The sequence below is a fragment of the Lepidochelys kempii genome, chromosome 10, assembly GCF_965140285.1.
Source record: "Lepidochelys kempii isolate rLepKem1 chromosome 10, rLepKem1.hap1, whole genome shotgun sequence".
In the NCBI taxonomy this organism is placed as follows: domain Eukaryota; kingdom Metazoa; phylum Chordata; order Testudines; family Cheloniidae; genus Lepidochelys; species Lepidochelys kempii.
Genome location: NC_136389.1, coordinates 30,200,176 through 30,222,022, shown reverse-complemented (window position 1 = coordinate 30,222,022; position 21,847 = coordinate 30,200,176). Strand labels below are relative to the sequence as shown.

Here is a 21,847-nt window from a genome sequence, read left to right as displayed (position 1 = left end):
CAAGCAGCACTACACAACCCTAAGGGATCAGACCAAGGGCATGATCCCGGAATGACTCACCATGCCCTATGCTCTCTGTTTGTAAAATGGGTCATGAATCCCTCCCGCCCTTCATAAAGCACTGATAACAGTCAGCCTGCAGGCATATATTATTATCATCTTCCCATCTGCACTGGCTGGCAGCGCACACTGCACACTTCTGGAGTGTGTAGTAGTTGCTGCTCCTGTGTGTGGTCCCTCAGCCCCCAGCTCCAGTCCCTCTCCCCAAAACACGCATGCAGCTGCAGCGGCCATCAATAGTTCCCGTGGCCGCTTTGGAATCAACCGGCTTTGTTCATTTCTGGCTGAGTGTTCTCAGAAGGTGTTGGGCAATGGCTCCCCATCCCTCAGGGCCCTCCCTTGGGGCATGCGTCCAGTGGGTTTCATTTTGCCACTGCTCTTGTTTGTGAGGCCATTTGGAGGCTGGGGAGGGAACCTGGGCTGCGGTGTCTTCAATACACTGCTGTCTCAGTTCTAGGTCTCCAGTTCCTCCACCCCAGCCAAGGTGACCAGTGCCATTGCTCAGAGTCGGGGTGAGATGGATTAAGGTCTGAGGTTCTGTGACTCTAAGAACCTCTCGGTGCCAACTGGCCAAGGGGTCACTGCTTTGTAACATAACTCCTAACAGGCCTGAAAAACTCTCTACACCTAGCACCCCACTTTCATGGTATCTATCCATAAATGATGTCATGGAAGATTTTCAGTGAAAGCCAGGATCATGCTGATCATTAATATTGTTGTGTCTAGTCAGATACTATGTAAAAAGTTATATATGTACAGTGAAAATACATTCCTAAAGCCTGGCTCAAGGCAGGTTTGGCAAACTGGTTTCGGCCAGACAAAGGATGTGTATTCCCTTGTCCACCTCGGTTCACATGAAGCCTTGTGAGCCAACCCAGTGGAAGCCCTGTTAGCATATTAAGTCAACATGAGGATGTGAAGTCAGCCCACCAGGGAATTAACTTTAGGTGTCATCCTGATGCTGGGGACCAATTGTGAGTTTTGGGGGATATAAGGAGAAGGCAAAAGGACACCTCTTCATCCTGCACCTGAGGAAGTGACTGGGCAGAGAGATTACATTCGTGAAAATGGGATCCCCAGCTGCACTGGGTGGAAGTACTGTAAAGGGCATGTAGGTGAGATAAGATAGCTTTTAGACTGATGTTTAGTGTGATGGGTGCCACCTGGAACCGGGGTACTACTGAGCCCCCTGACACACCAGCCTGGGCTCCCTCTCACACTGTACTGCTGTGACAAGCTGCAAAGCCCCCCAGCCGGCACTTTCACCAGCATTCACACAGGTAGGGACACACCCAGCTGCAGTTACACGCAGGCTTTCTAACCACCAGCTGCCCAGCCTGGGACCCCAGAGCAGTACTGTCCTTCGCTGTGTATGGGTTTAATACCCAGTCTGCCTCTCCCTCAATGTGGGGAGAACAATGCACACTTGTGGTAACCAAGCAGAGATTTTCCCCAAGCACTCCAGTCAAAACTCACTGATTTTGACTAAAACAAAAACAAAATCTGTCTTTTGTAGTTAATAAATTTAAGTGATTATAAGGGCCAGTAAACAGATCAAAGCAGATTACCTAGCAAATAAACAAAAAACACAAACTAAGCTTAACATACTAGATAGATAGTTAGGATAGAATTAGGAGAGTCTCACCCTGAGAAATGATACAAGCAGGTTGCAGATTCTTAAGGGACAAGCTGCACTTGCTTTACAGCTTGGACTCTCCAGGTGTTTCATACACAGACTAGAAATCCCTTTAGCCTGGGTCCAGCACTTCCCCCAGTTCAGTCTTTGTTCCTCAGGTCTTCTTGTGTGGGGAGTGAAGAACCACAGATGATGTCACTCCCCACCTTATATAGCTTTTGCATAGTGTGGGAACCCTTTGTTCCAAAGCTTGATTCCCAGACCAGTCTGTGGAAAAATACTGACATCCCAAGATGGAGGCCAGCATCATGTGGCCTTGTCACATGTCCTTATAGAGTCATAGCAGCCATCACTCACAGGCTGCGTGTAGTGTTCTCAGGAAGGCTCACCAGGTGGGAGATAAGCTTCTCCTATTGTTCTCCCTAATGGCTCATTGACCTGAATAGGCCCTTCACAACCAGCTGTCTAGACTGAAAGCATTTTGTCTAGTGGGCATTACCCAGGTGTAACTACAATTGAAATACAGATACATAGTCAATATTCATAACTTTAGATACAAAAATGATACATGCATACAAATAGGATAATCATATTCAGCAAATCATGACTTTTCCAATGACCTCTCACATGACTTATCTTGCATAAAATGCATCATAATTATGCTATAACCATATCATACTCATATCACTATGAAGAATATGGGGTGCAGTGTCACAGTTAGCATGTTGAAGTTGTTTGTCTCTAGAAACCATGTATGGATTTTGTTTTGTGCCAGGAGCTGGATATCACAGGGGAACACTTCAAAGGGGCGCTGGGACTGGGGTGCACTTATTGATAAACTACAAAGTCAAGTGAGGGCTGAGGAGATTGTTTGGGTGGGTAGCAGGCTGCTGTTGTCAGGGAGCTGGCACCCAGGTAAGCACCAGCAAGGTCTGTCTTGCTGGAGGTAGGGGGGTAGCCAGGTGACTCTCAATCCTGGGTAACCTGAGAAAGCATCACAAGTTCCATTGAAACTAGACCCACCAATGGAGGCGGGGTTTGCTCAGGTTCCCAATGCAGGGGGCTGGTTGGACTGCCTAGAAGATCAGGGAGAGGTCAGCTGCCTAAGTTTTACATATGGCCAGAGGGCTGTGACCATTTTCTGTGCATAAGGATCTTGTGACACATCCATGCCTTTGTTGTCTCAAGACTGCAATGCGCTCTGTGAGGAGTTGCACCTTGAAAGACATTCAGAACCGGAAAAGGCAGCCTGCTTGTTGACCAGGTATCTCACTGTGGGCACGTCACCTGGCGTCCCAGGAGTCCTGCTGCCTGCCGGTGGGTTTCTGGATGAAGTGTAAGGTGCTGGTTGGAAAATGCAAGTTATTTTCCATGGGAGACTTTTAGAAAAAAATCATTTCAAAAGAAATGACGGTGAATGTGCTTCATTTTCTTGATGGGAAGAATTGACCGCAGGGAAAAGGGTTGGTTTCCAAAAATTTTCCAGTTAAAAGAAAATGTTGATTTTTGAGAACTTAAATATGTTCCTAAAAGGTTTCTGGTTTTTTGAGGAAAACTTCAACCAAAATGGACATTTTTGCAAAGATTTTTGTTCTGGTCAAACAAATATAGCAATATGGAAAAAATTCTCACTGGCTCTAGTTCTAAACTATGAAGCCAGAGTTTTAAACTGTGATCACCTGCCTGCTTCGGAAGCCACAGCCAAGACCAGCGGAGGAGCTCAGACTGTAAACAAGAAGAAACTATTAGCAGGGCCTTCTCTGTGAGAACCCCTTGACTTTGGAACTCCCTCTGCCCTAGGTCCAGAATGGCCCCCATCCAGTGGCCATCAGTTCATCTCGTCACGTGATCATCTGGAAAAGGGTGAGAATCCTAAGGGTGATTAATGGATGGAGGAGGAGAATTGTTTCTACATTTAGTGTGCCTGGCTTGCTGGCTGCAGGTCTCCTGGGATGGGTGGAATGGCTGCAGTTTAGCTCTAGTGAGGGGAATTTGATGTCAAGGGCATCCGGAATGAATGGGCAGGTGTGCTCAGAAATCTAAACAAGGTCACGGTATGTTGAGATATTCATTGCTGACCAGGGAATTCAGCTGCACGACTCCCATTAATTGTAATGAAAGGAAGTTGTGTTGCTAAATCCCTTAGTTGGCTTTGCAAACCTCCATCTAGATCCCTTAGCATGGCATTAAGGTCACAGATCTCCCCCAGAGGCTGCTCAGTAAAAATAGCTATTGATTTCTAAAAGCTGTCCTGTTGATTAGGATTTTTCAGAGCTGTTCGACGAGGAAGCCACTGGGCATAAAGGACCTGGGTTGGTTGCTTTTCCAGTGGTGCTACAGCGTCCCATGTTGGGGGTGTGGGACTGAGCATTCTTTGGCATGTATTCTGCCTTCTGAAGAGCCCCATTCCTGCCTTGGATTCAGTGCAGTCAAATGTCTGATCAGCAGTGGATCTCTGGGAAGATTTGTTAATTAAAGCCAGCACTCTTAATCCCACTGTCCACAGTCCAGAGCCCTAGAATTGGGATTTAATGAGCCCATGACAAATCAGTCTCTTCTGCCTTTTCCTGCCAAGCAGCTTATGTAGTTCGGCATTGCCATGTGTAAGCACCATAAAAACCCCTGCATTAAAATAACATCAGCTATGCCGCATTCAGAGGCAGAAATGGGTTGTGGTACTCCCTTAGCAAAGAAGCCTCAAAGCAGGGGATGCTCTTACTCTGCTCTTCATACACAGAAATCTCTTGAATGCTATGTAGGAATATTTGGTCCCAATTCTGGACTATGGTCTTGCTCCTGTGTACGACTCCAGAGGAATAAAGGGGCTGGAAGCCAAGTGGATCCCTTCCCCACCAAGAAATTCCCATAGTGGTCTGGAGGAACTTACTGAGGAAGTTCATGCCACTGAAAGCTCAGCTGGCACCAAGAGGGCATGACTTGCTTTCAGTCATGTGATCTTAGCTGGCATACACAGGTTGGTGCAATGAGAAAAGAAACGTGCTGGATGGAATTATTAGGGTGCTGCTGTATGGAACCCCCCTGCCTTGGAGTTCTCCATGGCACTGCCAGGACACCAGCTTTAATCAGTTAATATTGCTAGAGTCCTAAATGCGAGGTGGCCATCTTTTCAAAATGAAAATCTAGGATTCTTCTGTGGCACTGTTGTTCAGGGTGGTGAAATGCTCATGGGCTAAGCATGCGCTATCTCTGATCTGCTCTGCCCAAGTCACAAAGGCTTCCTCTAAAAGCTGGAGCCTCTACTGCTTCTGCCAAAAGGTTTTATCTCTGGAGGCAGTGGTAGCTTCCTAACCCTCTGTGACTCAGCCATTAGAGGGTACCATGCAACATGTGCCGAACAGCGTATATTAGCAGTGACATTTCTGTTCCCTGTGTTAAGTCTAGTGCTTGATTGGACACTTAAGTGGTGGGAAGAGCTGAAGATCTCTCTCTCTCTCAGGGGCTGGAGATGCGGCTGTTCACAATAATGGTCCCATGATGCAGCCCTCGTAGTCTGGTCAGACATTGGAGCTGGGTGTTAGGGATTTATCCATCAGCAGAATTTGATTTGGTTGAATTTGTCTAGTTGAAATGATTTGGTGGGGAGGTCTCTGGAGTCATTCCTGAGCGACAGGTCCCTTGGATACTCTACTCCGTGGCGACTGATTTGCGTGTGTACTATTTATTGGTTGTGGTTCGTGCTGTGCCATTGGGCACCCAGGTCACATACTATTGTTTCTGCTCCCCACTGCATGACTCCCAAACCCAGTCACTTTACAAGATGGGCCCACCAACCTTTCAGCTGTGCAGGCGACATGGCTGCAAGGCATTCTTTGTAACATCCCTTAATGTATTTAAAGACTGTTATCAGGTCCCCACTCAGCCCGTCCTTTCTCAAGACTAAACATGCCCAGTTTTTTTAACCTTTCCTCTGAGGGCAGGTTTTCTAAACCTGTTATCATTATTTTTTGCTCTCCTCTGGACTCTCTCCAATTTATCCACATCTTTCCTAATGTCTAGCACCCAGAATTGGACACAGTACTGCAGCTGAGGCCTCATCAGTGCCTAACTGGAGTGGGACAGCTACCTCTTCTATCTTGCATTCGACACTCCTGTTAATACAACTCAGAATGATCTCAGCTTCTTTTTGCAACTGCACTACATTGTCAACTCATATTCAATTTGTGATCCACTGTAACCCCCAGATCCTCTTCAGCAGTACTACCACCTAGGCAGTTCTTCCCCATGTTGTAGTTGTGTGTTTCCTTATTGAACTTCATCTTTTGATTTCAGACCAATTCTTTAATGTGTCAAGGTTGCTTTGAATGTTAATTCTGCCCTCCAAAATGCTTGCAACCCCTTCCAGCTTGATGTCATTACTCTCCACTCCATTATCCAAGTCATCAATGAAAATTTTGAAGAGTAGCAGACCCAGGACAGATCCCTGGGGGACCCATTTGATACACCCTCCCAGTTTGACAGTAAAGCATGGATAACTACTTCTTGAGTTTCACAGTACCAGCCGTGTTAGTCTGTATTCGCAAAAAGAAAAGGAGTACTTGTGGCACCTTAGAGACTAACAAATTTATTTGAGCATAAGTTTTCGTGAGCTACAGCTGAATGCATCTGATGAAGTGAGCTGTAGCTCACGAAAGCTTATGCTCAAGTAAATTTGTTAGTCTCTAAGGTGCCACAAGTACTCCTTTTCTTTTTACTTTTTGAGTATGGTCTTTCAACCAGTTGTGCACCCACCTTATAGTAACTTCAGCTAGACCACATTTCCCTCGTTTGCTTATGAGAATGTCATGTGGGACTGTGTCAAAAGCCTTACTTACATCAACATAAATCGCATCTACTGCAACCCCCCATCCACTAGGCCGATAACCCGGTTAAAGAAGGAAATTAAGTTGGTTTGGCATGATTTGTTCTTGATAAATCTGTGCTGGCTATTCCTTATACCTCTATTATCCTCTAGGTGCTTACAAACTGATTGTTTAATAATCTGTTACAGAATCTTTCCAGGTGTCAAGGCTAGGCTGACTGGTCTATAATTCCGCAGGCCTCTTTGTTTCCCCTTTTAGAGATAGGTGTTATGTTTGCCCTTCCCCAGTTCTCTGGGACCTCATCCATTCTCTGAGTTCTTGAGGATAATTGCTAGTTCATCAGGCTCTGCTGTCTTGAATACATCTAACTTATCTCATATTCTTTAACCTGTTCTTTCCCTAGTTTGGCTTGCATTCCTTTTCCCGTGTTAAGATTCATTCTGTTGAGTATCTGGTCACCATTAAAATAGGCATTAAACTCTCAGCCTCCTTGACACCATCAGTTATTAGCTCTCTTTCCCCAGTAAGAAGAAGACCTATGCTTCCCTTTTTCTTTCTCTTGCTCCTAATGAATTTAAAGAACCTCTTCTTATTGCCTTTTATGTTCCTTGCTAGGTGTAAGTCATTTTGTGCCTTGGCCTTTCTGGTTTTGTCCCTATATGCTTGCGCTATTCTTTTGTACTCTTCCTTAGCAATTTTTCTACGTTTCCACTTTTTGTAGGATTCCTTTTTGATTTTCAAGTGACAGCCATATTGGCCTATTACTATTCTTCTTAACTTTCCTTCACATCTGGATAGTTTGTAGGTTTGTCTTTAATAATGCCTTATTGAGAAACTGCGAGCTCTCCTGAACTCCTTTGTCCCATAGAATTTCTTCCCATGGGACCTTACCTACCAGTTCTCTGAGTCTCTTAAAGTCTGCTTTTTTGAAGTCCATTTTCCTTATTCTGCTACTCTGGTGTCTTCCCATCCTAAAAATCATGACATTTATCATTTCATGGTCACTTTCACCCAAATTGCATCCCAGCGTCAGATTTGTAACCAATTCCTAACTGTTGGCCAGAATCAAGTCTAAAATGGCTGTCCCTCTAGTTACTTCCTCCACTTTGTAAAACAAGTAGTTATTCCCAATAAGAACTGACTGGAATTTTGTGTTTTGCCATATTACTTCTCCAACGGATGTCGGGGTAGCTAAAGTCCCTCATTATTACCAGATCTTGTTTTGGATATTTCTGTGTTTGTTCTGGAAGTCCTTCATCCATCTCCTCTTTCTGATTTGGTGATCTATAGTAGACGACTACCATGAAGTGGTCTACCTCTATTTTTGTCCCTTTTATCTTTACCCAAAGACTTTTAACTGGTCTGCCTCTCACCTTCTGGTCCTCAGAACAAGTGTGTGTATATATATATATACTTATTCTAATGCAACATTTCCTTCCTTTTCCCCCCACCTGTCCTTCCTGAACAAGCTATACACCTCTATTCCAATATTATTTCAGTTATGAAATTTATCCTGCCAAGTCTCTGTGATACCAATTAAGTAATAATTTAGTTTATATACTAATACTTCTAGTTCTTCCTGTTTGTTCGGTGTACTCTTTGCATTTGTGTATAGACATCTAAGCAGATTCCTCCATTGATTCCCCTCTTGTTGCTCCTATGACTTTATTGTAATTTTCCATTTCTTCCCCCCACCATCCCTCCCAACATTTAGCCCTCTGTTAAAGTTGCCATTTTTTATGCTTACCTGTGGGTAGCTCTTCCCCTTCTTGATCAGGAGACCAAGGACCCTATCTCTTCCCCCCTCTTAGTGGCCTTGAGCTTCCCAGCCTTGGGAACAAGTATTTCCTCCTCCTCAGCCACTGAGGTCCGCTCCTCATCTTCTGTTGCCAGTTCAGCACACTGGTTCTTGACCACCTTGGACAGGGGACCTGCGAGGGGGAGCACTGTCTACAGCCCAAGATGGCCAACAGCCACTCTCCTCCCTGCAGAGCAGCCAGTTCCTCCTCCTCCTCTGGTGTTGCCATAGTAATCTGTAGTTGGCTTGCATCCTCCACCCCAGATATTTCCACATGTATCCTGTTGATGAAGCCATCTAAGTGAATTTGCTGTTTATACTTGAGCGAATGTTTGCTGTATTTGTGCAGTATTTTCCCTACATTGACCGGTGTTATTCAAACCCTGGGGAAGTAACATCATCCCAAGTATTAGTTCCTCTTATGTGGGTTTGTGTTGGATTTGCCTTGTGTATAAATCAGTCTTCATCCCCCTGGTGAAATCTGTGGAATCAAGCTGGGGGTGAAGGGGAGATTGTATTCATGACATGGGGTGATGTTGGTTGGCTGTGTTTGGAGCTGTCACTCTCCATGACCCCTATGGTAGTGCTCTCCTGTGGAAGTTATGCCTGGTGCTAGCTGCTGTGTAATTGAGTGACTTTTCTTCCTAGGAATTAAGGTAATCGGTGGCATCAAAGAGTTGACAAGAGAAGAATATGGAGTTTATGTAAAGAGGATCCTACCAGGGGGTGTTGCTTATGCTGATGGTGAGTTAGAAGCCATGGGAAATTGAGTAGTGATATTATATTGGCTCACATCAAGTACTTATACTGATCCTGTTTCTGATGCTTCTTCCTAAACCTGCTTCTAGATCTTCTGGCAAACTATTTTCATGTCTAAGGTCAAACCTGCTCTCTTGTTTCTAAGGTGTTTAGGTGATCACTCCACCCCCTGCACGGAAACATATCCATGCTACACAGCAGATTCTCTCCATTTTAGGATTCTGTTTTTAAAATCAGATCTCATTAGTTGTGTCTTGCCTCCAGTCCACAAAGACCTCCTGAGACACTTGCTCGATTTTGCTCACTCTTCGCTCAGGCAAACCTCCAGTGAGTTTCTCCTGAGTAAGGAGGTAGTGGGAACTGGCCAGAATTCTCAAGATTTGGCCCCTTTGAACCCAAACCATCATTGTTTTTTCCAAACAGAATTGTGTCTCTTGATCAGTTAACCAATGGTCTAACAATCCAAACTAATCTAAGACATATAATCATTAGCATCTCCAGATACAGGAACAATTCTAGACATCCCCAAAACCTTCTGCATTTTGTGATTTGCCTTTATGCCTTCCAGGGAATTAAAGCATAGTACAGGATGGATTAACCATCCATTCAATGTCTCCCGGTTTCTTTGTTTAGGACGCCTGCAGCCAGGAGACCAGATCTTGGAGGTCAATGGAGATTCTTTGATTGGAGTCACGAGTGAGAGGTACCATATCCAAATGCATTCATTTCAGTTCCATGAAGTCCTGTAATGTGTGTTGGGGAACAGTTGGCGTGAAGAACGTTGCAGTGTTGCTGCTGTCCATGTTCTGTACATAAACAATGGGCTTCTGGTTCCAGTGCTATCCATCCAACGCTCCTTTCCTAGGCAAGCCTCCCTATAAAGTTCTTCTTCTATAAAGAAAAGCTTCCTTGTAATAGCGCAAAGAATCCCAAACTGTATTGGAAGTATCCAGAATGAAAACTCAACCTGAACCCACCCACCCTCTGAGGTCAGAGGAAGTGGAGATAACTTCATTGCCCCAGTATTTGTTACTTTGACGCTCTGTGCAATAACAGTGCACCCGACACTATGCAAACACAACAAAAGACGAAAGTCTGATTCTGGGCTGCACCTCTTATGTAGAAAGGTAAAGGCTCTTTATACCAGCTTTGAGCTTCCAGGTTCTGAGCTGTTCCAGGAGTCATAGTGGCCCGGGGCATAAGTCAGCGTAGCCCAGAGGGCTGCTTTACCGTATGGTAGCCTTACACGCCTCTCTATGAGCATCCCAGAATTGTTATAGTGCTGAGTGCCCTGGAAATCCCCCCTCCTGCCTATGATAGGCCCCTACCCTCAAACCCCATTTCCCAGCATGGTCCTCTGCTGGCAGCCGGGCAGGAGAACAGCCAAAGTAGCACTGTGTTCATGGGCCCAATACAGTTCCTGCACTGGGGGAATCCCCTGGAGGGCCGCATTCTGACCCATGTCTCTGCGCTCCAAGGAGGTTGCAGTGTAAACCAAGACACCAACAATGCATGAATGAGAAAATTCAAATGTCTAAGAGGAAAGATTGACGATTTAAACTTTGAGGTGCCGGTTGTTCTTTCAATAGTGTAGCAAATGTGTGGCTTCCTCAGAGTTTTTCATCGTCACTATGCTGCCCAAAACAGCCACATGGAGACTTGGAAAATAGCAGGCATAGGACCCTAATCTTCCTGCTCCAAAAGCACTGGTCCCTTTTGCTTTAGGTGACAGAAAATCCCCATTAGATTTTAGTAGCATAGGGCCTACGGCACACAGATAAGTCTCTCTTTATGTCCTACCAGTAGAGAGCAGACACGCTCTGTTGGCTTGATTCATGGCTGTGCTAGGGCTCTGTACGTGTGGTGCTCTGAATCTGGCTGTGCATAAGGGAAGGAAGGCTTGCAATGTAGACGGTAGTGAGGAAATACTTGCTAATGGGTTAGCCTTATTATCTGAGGGTCTCCAGCTAGTGCAGCAGTGAGGAAACTCAGGCGGTGATTTACCTTCCCTCCAGTTCTGCTGGCAGACAAGGTAATTGGGGGCCAAGGAGATGTTCTGTCTGCCAATGGCCCTTGCCAAAAAGAAGTTGTTAAAGTTTTCCCAATACATGGCTCGCTGTTGAGTTTGACATGCTGATGTGTGAGCCCCACTGACACATAACTGTGGCCCAGTATTGCTCTCTTGTCCTCTTTTTGCACCTGACAGTCATTCTTGTCTTCCCACAGAGCTGTGGATATTCTCAGGACAGCCTCCGCCACCAACCACATGCGCCTTCTAATAGCTCGAGATGATGATGCCAGGTAAAGTTTCATTGTATTCCACCAGGGGTAGGGGCCAGGGGAATTTGTTTGCACTATATATATATATATATAAATAAAAAAATGTGATCTTTGTGTGTGATATAAAATAAATAGGAAAGTGGTCAGGGTTGTTGGGTTCTTGGTAGTTGTACTTGTACTGCAGCTCTAAAAGACCCTTTGTTAGTCTGTCAGTGGTGCTGCCTGCATAGTGAGGGTCTAAGGAGAACAACTGTTGGTCTTTTTTCTTCTTCTCCCAGTTAAAACTTGGCGCAGGAACAATCAGCTTTATACTACACAACAATAAAATCGAAAGTCCTAAGGAAAATGGCCAAAGTCATGTTAACCCTAAAAGTGCTTTGTTTTAAAGCTGTAACTGAAAGGGAAGCAAAGCCACCTTCTCTCAGGTCCAAATCCTGTCCCCAGCCCCGGGGAAATGGGATGTGCGCTAGGTCTGTGGAGGAAGCGCTGCTCCACCCCTTGCGCCATTGGGCTCTTCCTCAGTCACTACTATCACTGCAGTAGCTTTCATGGCCATTACCTGGTCTTGGCCTCTCCCCGGGGAGAGTAGGCTGTGGAACTGTGTGGTAGCAAACTCGCTTCTAAGTCCTCCCCCTTTAGTATGGCGTATGGGAAGCCCCTCCAGATCTGTGTTGCATGGTGTACTGATGCCTAAATGGATTCCTCAAATCCTTCCCCGTCTGAGCTGTGGAACAGCTCTGGTTCTGTCACATCATAGGCCCTCTGAGCCCATGGAGAGGACAGCAGGATTCGCCCTTCAACTTCGAAATGCATGTGCAGAACTGATGTAGGCGTCCGCAGTCCAACTGCGGCGGGAGGGTCTGAGAATCAGTCAGCTAGGGGGGAGGTTAGCTTCTTCCCAGATCCCCTCTGCCAGATGCTTCCCCTGAAGATCTTGCTTTTTGTGGGCGTGGCGGGAGGGATGGTTAGGAGTTGGCCCATTTAGATTGAGGCTGATGGTGAAACATCCAAAATGAGGTGTGAGGAGAAACAGGCTGAGAGGTGGGTTGTATTTAAGGAGACAAGTCAGGAGTGGACAGGTTGATTTGTGAGTGATTGGCTTAAAGATGGTAGCTAAAGCCACAGGGGTGGCTACAGTCACCTAGAGAGAACATGCAGAGGGCAAAGAGGAGTGGGCCAAGGACAGAGCCCTTCAGAATAGTTCATATTTCTCATCTATATTTTCCTGTCCTCTGAGATTTTAATTTTCTCCTCTGGGTCTTGGCCACTTGTTGATAAGCTCTAAGACTATTTGTTTTGTCCCAAATGATCGCTTCTGAAAGCCTCTCAAGTCCCAAATCTCATCAGACCAAGAGGGAAACAGCGCTACTAAGTGTCCTGGAGAGGTGCTGGAGCTGCCATACGTAGGGAGCCAGGAGATATATATAAAACGTAGTCATTTATACATACGGCTGCCAGGTGGACAGGGCAGCCCAAGTAAACTGGAATATCTCAATTGCATGTGCTTGTTGCAAACAGGAGACACGGCTGGCTGCATAAGAGCTTTGGACTGTTGCTTTGAATGGGATGTTCACCTGAACACTGGCAATAAGCCATCGGGACACATCTCTAATACCCTTCAGGGATGGCTGAAGCCTGTCTGGTTGTACTTTAATGAGTGTGACAGCTATGCTATCTCTTTTTTTAGAGAAGCAAAACAACAACAACAACAAAAAGTAGTACTTTGTCACCCGGCCAGGAGCCAAAAACCGGGATGACTGCATATCTGCTTAGTTGCTGATACTATAATCTCTTATTGGATCTTAATAAATGAAATCTGTACAAATAGGCATGCTGTGTAAATGTTGGTTTTGAGAAATGAAGCAGGCCTGTGTATTCTGAGCCCTGGTTTTGGTTTGTTGCTGTTTCCAAGCCAGAGCTGCACATCTTGGTTAATTTCAGCATCGCGCCAAGGTGCTTAGGCCACGGAAGAAAGCTTGACTGTGTTGTTCCCAAGGAATTAATGTGCACCGGGGCTGTAAACAGAAAGTCTGTCGTGAAAGTGTAAGAAAGGCCTGATCCTGCACTACGGAGATCAGTGGGGCTTTGTCCTAGGGTGAAATCCTGACCCCACCAATTGACTTTTATGGATGCATGATCTGATCCTAAATGAGGTTGGAAGGTGAGAAGATGATAGGTGCTTGAGACTAAGCCTTCATCTTGGGAACATCAGGAACTGGAGAGGAGTGGTAGGGAGCTGATACAAGTCTGACAACTCAGTCAGCAGCTAATACAAAGTTGAGAACGTCCCTGAGGGAAGCACCAGGCATGGACCTGAGCCATGATGTTCAAAACCTGATAAAAGCTTTCCAGTTAGAGGTGTTTGCAACTGGGTTTTCTGCTTGGGCCTGTATCTACTTTGGCTCGGTCTTCATGAGAGAGATAATGCTGCATTATGATGCAAGACAACCTCTGCTCAAATGAAAAGACTTCTCAAATTGTTTTGAACATACATCCGTCACTGAAGAGGAGAATTCGTGTCTCTGATAAGGCCTCCCTGCTGTAGTGGAGAAGGGGTCCCAGAAAGGCCCCACCAAAATGTGGGAAAATGATCTGACAGTAACGGCTGGGGAGTTAGTCATCTGGATCCTTTGGCTTTATTTGGTCACTACCCTTGGATTCAAGGCTACAAAAAAAGGTTAAGCCACAAAATCCTAGACCGATAAACATCATATAATTTTACCAGTGCCATGCTGCTCAAGGAGCCTGACTGCAAGCCCATGGAGGTCAAGGAGAGTCTTTCCACTGATTGGACCAGGTCTTCATTTTGTAAAGTGAGTTAGTGTTTAAAACTGTCATTTCATTAATTAGGGTATGTCAACATTACGAAATTAGGTCGAATTTATAGAAGTCGGTTTTGTAGAAAGCGTTTTTATTCAGTTGATTGTGTGTGTCCCCACACAAATACTCTAACTGTATGTAGTCGGCGCAGTGTGTCCACAGTACCGAGGCAACCATCGACTTCCGGAGCGTTGCACTGTGGGTGGCTATCCCACAGTTCCCACAGTCTCCGTCGCCCATTTGAATTCTGGGTAGAAATCCCAGTGCCTGATGGGGCTAAAACACTGTCGCGGGTGGTTCTGGGTACATATCGTCAGGCCCCTGTTCCCTCCCTCCCTCCATGAAAACAAGGGCAGACAATCATTTTGCGCCTTTTTTCTTGAGTTACCTGTGCAGATGCCATACCACGGCAAGTAATTAGGAGCACATTAAGCACCACACGCATTATCCAGCAGTATATGCAGCACCAGAACCTGGCAAAGCGATACTGGGCGAGTAGGCGATGTCAGCGTGGTGACGCGAGTGATGAGGACATGGACACAGACTTCTCTCAAAGCACGGGCCCTGGCAATGTGGGCATCATGGTGCTAATGGGGCAGGTTCATGCGGTGGAACGCCGACTCTGGGCTCGGGAAACAAGCACAGACTGGTGGGACCGCATAGTGTTGCAGGTCTAGGATGATTCCCAGTGGCTGCGAAACTTTCGCATGCGTAAGGGCACTTTCATGGAACTTTGTGACTTGCTTTTCCCTGCCCTGAGGCGCAAGAATACCAAGATGAGAGCAGCCCTCACAGTTGAGAAGCGAGTGGCAATAGCCCTGTGGAAGCTTGCAACGCCAGACAGCTACCGGTCAGTAGGGAATCAATTTGGAGTGGGCAAATCTACTGTGGGGACTGCTGTGATGCAAGTAGCCAACGCAATCAAAGATCTGCTGATATCAAGGGTAGTGACCCTGGGAAATGTGCAGGTCTTAGTGGATGGCTTTGCTGCAATGGGATTCCCTAACTGTGGTGGGGCCATCGATGGAACCCATATCCCTATCTTGGCACGGGAGCACCAAGCCACCGAGTACATAAACCGCAAGGGGTACTTTTCAATAGTGCTGCAAGCCCTGGTGGATCACAAGGGACGTTTCACCAACATCAACGTGGGATGGCTGGGAAAGGTACATGACGCTCGCATCTTCAGGAACTCTGGTCTGTTTCAAAAGCTGCAGGAAGGGACTTTATTCCCAGACCAGAAAATAACCTTTGGGGATGTTGAAATGCCTATAGTTATCCTTGGGGACCCAGCCTACCCCTTAATGCCATGGCTCATGAAGCCGTACACAGGCAGCCTGGACAGTAGTCAGGAGCTGTTCAACTATAGGCTGAGCAAGTGCAGAATGGTGGTAGAATGTGCATTTGGATGTGTAAAAGCGCGCTGGCGCAGTTTACCGACTCGGTTAGACCTCAGCGAAACCAATATTCCCACTGTTATTACTGCTTGCTGTGCGCTCCACAATATCTGTGAGAGTAAGGGGGAGACGTTTATGGCGGGGTGGGAGGCTGAGGCAAATCGCCTAGCTGCTGGTTACGCGCAGCCAGACACCAGGTCGGTTAGAAGAGCACAGGAGGGTGCGGTGCACATCAGAGAAGCTTTGAAAACCAGTTTCATGACTGACCAGGCTACGGTGTGAAAGTTCTGTTTGTTTCTCCTTGATGAAACCCCTCGCCCCTTGGTTCACTCTACTTCCCTGTAAGCTAACCACCCTCCCCACCTCCCTTCAATCACCGCTTGCACAGGCAGTAAAGTCATTGTTGCTTCACATTCATGCATTCTTTATTCATTCATCACACAAATAGGGGGATAACTGCCAAGGTAGCCCAGGAGGGGTGGTGGAGGAGAGAAGCACCGGGAGGGGTGGTGGAGGAGGGAAGGACAAGGCTACACAGCACTTTAAAAGTTTAAAACTTTAAAACTTATTGAATGCCAGCCTTCTGTTGCTTGGACAATCCTCTGGGGTGGAGTGGCTGGGTGGCCGGAGGCCCCCCCACCACGTTCTTGGGCGTCTGGGTGAGGAGGCTATGGAACTTGGGGAGGAGGGCGGTTGGTTACACAGGGGCTGTAGCGGCGGTCTGTGCTCCAGCTGCCTTTGCTGCAGCTCAACCATACGCTGGAGCATATTGGTTTGATCCTCCTGCAGCCTCAGCATTGAATCCTGCCTCCTCTCATTATGCTGCTGCCACCTTTCAGCTTCAGCCCTCTCTTCAGCCCGCCACCTCTCCTCCTGGTCATTTTGTGCTTTCCTGCACTCTGACATTGTCTGCCTCCACTCATTCCTATGTGCTCTGTCAGTGTGGGAGGACAGCATGAGCTCAGAGAACATTTCATCACAAGTGCATTTTTTTCGCCTTCTAATCTTGGCTAGCCTCTGGGAAGGAGAAGATCCTGTGATCCTTGAAACACATGCAGCTGGTGGAGAAAAAAAAGGGACAGTGGTATTTAAAAAGACATATTTTATAGAACAATGGGTACACTCTTTCACGGTAAGCCTTGCTGTTAATATTACATACATAGCACATGTGCTTTCGTTACAAGGTCGCATTTTGCCTCCCCCCACCGCGTGGCTAGCCCCTCCACCCACCCCCCTTCCCGTGGCTAACAGCGGGGAACATTTCTGTTCAGCCACAGGCAAACAGCCCAGCAGGAACGGGCATCTCTGAGTGTCCCCTTAAGAAAAGCACCCTATTTCAACCAGGTGACCATGAATAATATCACTCTCCTGAGGATAACACAGAAAGATAAAGAATGGATGTTGTTTGAACACCAGCAAACATACACTGCAATGCTTTGTTCTACAATGATTCCCAAGTACGTGCTACTGGCCTGGAGTGGTAAAGTGTCCTACCATGGTGGATGGAATAAGGCTGCCCTCCCCAGAAACCTTTTGCAAAGGCTTTGGGAGTACATCCAGGAGAGCCGCAAATGCCAGGGCAAATTAATCATTAAACATGCTTGCTTTTAAACCATGTGTACTATTTTAAAAGGTACACTCACCAGAGGTTCCTTCTCTGCCTGGCGGGTCTGGGAGGCAGCCTTGGGTGGGTTCAGGGGGTACTGGCTCCAGGTCCAGGGTGAGAAACGGTTCCTGGCTGTCGGGAAAAATGGTTTCTCTGCTTGCTTGCTGTGAGCTATCTACAACCTCCTCCTCATCATCTTCCTCGTCCCCAAAACCTGCTTCCATGTTATCTCCATCTCCATTGAAGGAGTCAAACAACACGGCTGGGGTAGTGGTGGTTGAACCCCCTAAAATGGCATGCAGCTCATCATAGAAGCGGCATTTTTGGGGCTCAGACCCGGAGCGGCTGTTCGCCTCTCTGGTTTTCTGGTAGGCTTGCCTCAGCTCCTTAAGTTTCACATGGCACTGCTTCAGGTCCCTGTTATGGCCTCTGTCCTTCATGCCCTGGGAGATTTTGACAAATGTTTTGGCATTTCGAAAACTGGAACAGGGTTCTGATAGCATGGATTCCTCTCCCCATACAGTGATCAGATCCTGTACCCCCCGTTCGGTCCATGCTGGAGCTCTTTTGCGATTCTGGGACTCCATCATGGTCACCTCTGCTGATGAGCTCTGCATGGTCACCTGCAGCTTGCCACGCTGGCCAAACAGGAAATTGAAATTCAAAAGTTCGGGGGCCTTTTCCTGTCTACCTGGCCAGTGCATCTGAGTTGAGAGTCCTGTCCAGAGCAGTCACAATGGAGCACTCTGGGTTAGCTCCCAGAGGCCAATACCGCCCACAGTGTCCCAAATTTGACCCAGCAAGGCTGATTTCAGCGCTAATCCCCTTGTCGAGGGGTGGAGTAAGGAAATCGATTTTAAGAGCCCTTTAAGTCGAAAAAAAGGGCTTCGTCATGTGGACAGGTGCAGGGTTAAATCGATTTAACACTGCTAAATTTGACCTCAACTCCTAGTGTAGACCAGGGCTTAACCATAAATTGATTTTGGGATTTTGGGTAGATTAGGCCCAGAGAACCCCTACTGGAGGCCTCAGGGTTCTGCCACACCCTGTCCCAGAGAGGAGCAGAAGAGAAGCCTTCCAGGCAGCCTGGAGTAATTGTGAGGAAGCAGCTAATCAGGGTCCAGCAGAATCACATAAAAGGAGCTGCAGGGCTAGAGACACTCAGTTGCTGCCTGCTGCTGGAGGAGAAAAGACTGTTCCTGGCTGGGGAAAAGAGGAGCTGGACCATGGACAGTGCAGTACTGGGAGGGACCAGGGGAGCAAGGGAAGCTCCTGGCTAGCTGCTGGGACTGCCTAAGAACTGAGCCCAGAGAAAACACCCACAGCTTAGTGGAATTGACAAAGAAATTCAGCAGCAGTGTGTGCAGATGATGTTCATCTTCCAGAAATGTTTCCCTCTTTGCCACTAGTGAAGCAGCAGGGGAAAGTTGGCTTGGTTTTGGATTGCCAAGGAGGCGGCCTTGCCAAAGTATTTTATTTCTGGATTGCCGCATCTGTCATTGTTTTAATGGAGGTGGCTCTGGGAGACTTGGACTAAGCGTCTTTTTTTCCCAAGTTCGTATCCTGGCTGAGGCTGGACACCTGTACATTTTTCTTCCTATTCCAAGGGTAAATTGCCATCACTGCCCTTCCCCCTGGGCTGGCTCAGTGACTCTGGCCAGTGAGAAGAGGGAAGTGGAGCCAAGGCCACTCCGTTCCTGGAGCAGGTAGGAAACTGGTGAATAGCCCTGCTTATTCCTCCGCACCCAGACCAAAGTCTAGAGGTGGGTGGTTCTCAGTCACTCCTCGTCCCTTATGCAGAGACAAAGTCAGAAGCTAGCTCTAGACAATTAGCCATACTTGGGAACTGGCAAAAAAGAGAACATCTACATTGCATAGTGGAAACACCTGGACAGGCCCCAGTGGGCTTCTCACACTGTGTGCTCTATGTAATGAAAACCATAGCCAGACACAGCAGGGGATAACCCGGCTGGGCTCCTCTGGGCAAGTTAGAAGAAGGTGTTCGTCATAGTTATTGTGACAATCAGTTTGTTTCTAAGCCAATGCCCCTGGGGGCAAGTAATCTGCCATTACCCTTGTTCGTCTGCTTCAAGCTGCTCAGGCATGTTACTAATATCTTAAATTGCAGCAGATGTTTCTAAATATATACATACATGTGAGTGTGGGCATGGCTTTGTCTGAGGCTACGGCTCCTTCGTGCATCTGTCAACAGTGCCTCCAACCACCCCAAGAAATAGATTGCTGTAAACTGATAGGACGCAGATGTCCTTGGCAACCAAACTTGAAGCAATTTATTTGGTCTTCATTTGCTCTTGGTTATCTGCTAAATCTGCCAAAGGTTATCCAGAGAGAGAGTTGGGCAGTAATCAGTTTAATTTTTTTTTAAAGATTTGCAGAGATTTTGCTTACATAATCGCCTCACAAAATGTTTAATACATGAATACATATCTCCAAGATTAAAAGGGATGCAGGAGGGTGAAGGCTTTTTATGTGTGCTTATTTATTTATTTATTTTATCCCACATTATCTTTTAGCGATGTCTTTGAGTTCTGAGGAGTAATCATCCTTCTATCCACTTTGCTGTCAGGAGCGGTCACTGACACAGATTCAGCCACGGCCGGTGACCCGCTCGGCCCTTTTCACATCAGCTGTTGGGCTCGAAGAATGACTCAGCCAATCTCTGGGGAACACAGGGAGCCTGATTCTGGTGTCCACGAGGGCTCCCTTCCGCCGCTCTGGAAGAGTACAGGGGCATTAGAGAAAATGAGAATCAAGCCCAGAGTTCGTATAACATTAATACAACATTATTATTAATAGCATCATCTAGGTTACATGCTATTGTTTCTGCTACCTGACTGGATGACTGAAGCATTTTAAAACTGGTGAATAATGAATGTGAGGATTAGCTAGAAACTCACTTTTTCAAAAATGAAATTCTTGTGATTCCAGGAGCTGGTGCTCTAAGAATAACACTGAATATCATAGGACTCACAGTAAAATCACAACAGTTGGCGACGTGGGGTAGCTGAAAATCAGCGTATGTGCCAATTGCTGCTTTAAGCATGCATTGGGCTTTCAGTGCTCTGAATGTCTATTTCCTGGTGTCTCATAGGCTGTATTTATAGAGACAAGCTATTAATTCTAGGGTTTTATTTAGAGTCCCAATCTCTTTTTTCCCATCTGTGGAGCAGAGGGTGAAGTTTCTAGCCATTGTGCTCTCACGTAACCTTTGACGTAGGACTCACCCTTTGTTCTCCCCAGAACACAAGGGCATCACAAAAAAGGTATTATGGGATAAAACAACAATATTCTGCAGAAAGATTGGCCTCCTGCTGCTTAATCTGTAGCAAAGTCGGCCTGCAGCTGGCTGCTGCTGTGCATCCCCTCTGATCTGACTCCACTCCAGGGGTCTGTACAAGTTTCAGGGCTCTGTAACAAGGACACTTCTGTTATCCTAGATTTCAGTATCCTTAGTAAAAAAAAAAAAAAGGGTGGAGGGGGAGGAGTTGGGCTGGGAGTGTCTTATTAAAGGGAAAGTCCCCCAATTTCAGCCCTCTGTTAGTTAAATTAGGCTGGACATTTAACTTCCACAAGGACCTGATAAGATTAAGTATTTTCCTACTACAGCTGGTCAAACAGTAAATAAAACTAAAAAAAGATTTATATATGTATTTTAAACTATTTGTGCCTGAAGGCACTGAGCAAGGTTGGCTTGGATTCGTGGAGTCAGATTATTCCTTAGTCAGTATGCGGACAATATCTGTGCACTTGCAGATCTCCCAAGCTTCATGAAGTTTAGCACAAAATGATCTGTCTGGAGAGTCATACCAGAAAATGCATTACTTGCTGTTCATTATTTACCTCAATGGGATTTTAAGCATGTATTTAAATGCTTTGCTGAATTGAGGCCTGCAATATCTGGTCTCTGAGCAAGGAGCCCAAACAATACCATGTGACTAAGGTGTTCGGTCATATCACGCCAATAATAACAGGTTGGAGTGGATGGTTTGCAAACAGTTTACAGGCTGAAAATTATTCATCCAAACTATTGGGCACATAATGGCTTATCTTCACAGAGCTCGGGATTTGTTAATTGGAAAAAGGGCTAAAATCAAAAATAGGATTATATGTCACGAATAGTTTGCCAGCTCTGTATTCAGCACGTAAACTTGTTTGTGGGCTAGGGCTAAAATAACGAGATCTGCTCATGTGGTTGGATTCCACTGATTGAACGACTGTGGAAATGGTATTATTTTTTCCAATAAATGGATTCCTGAGGCTCTAAATACAGTTGAGGGGAATATGTAAATACAGATGAGCCCAATGAACCAGCTTCTTATAGCTAAATAATCACTGGAAATTAACTTGCATTACAACACTGATCAAAATTCAGCGCACTGGATCCTACACCCATGATTGGTAACTCCGAAAGTAAGGGAGGCTGAGGTGGTGGTGCTCACTAGATCTCACCCGGCAGCCTGAAAAAACCAGCTCAGTTCTGCAAATAGTCACGCGTGTGAGTAAATGTAATTGAAAACGAGAGCTACTACACTGAGGAAGTTACTCATGCATAGTTTTTTGCAGAATCCAGTCCTGTACCTGCAGATGTCCAGTGAATCATGATCCATTCAGTCAATAACTCCAGTATTAGAGACTTCCGAGCAAATGGCT

The 21,847-nt window shown here is 46.3% G+C and overlaps 1 protein-coding gene across 5 annotated transcripts in view; it reads left to right on the top strand.

Annotated features, from left to right (window-relative positions):
- LOC140918363 (syntaxin-binding protein 4) overlaps positions 1 to 21,847 on the top strand; it is a 122,876-nt gene that overhangs the window by 51,948 nt on the left and 49,081 nt on the right. For all 5 annotated transcript variants that reach the window (XM_073362553.2, XM_073362558.2, XM_073362555.2 and 2 more), the window contains 3 exons: positions 8,963 to 9,058; positions 9,707 to 9,776; positions 11,300 to 11,374. In XM_073362553.2, coding sequence (XP_073218654.1) covers positions 8,963 to 9,058; positions 9,707 to 9,776; positions 11,300 to 11,374 — 241 coding nt within the window. The remainder of the gene's footprint in view (positions 1 to 8,962; positions 9,059 to 9,706; positions 9,777 to 11,299; positions 11,375 to 21,847) is intronic.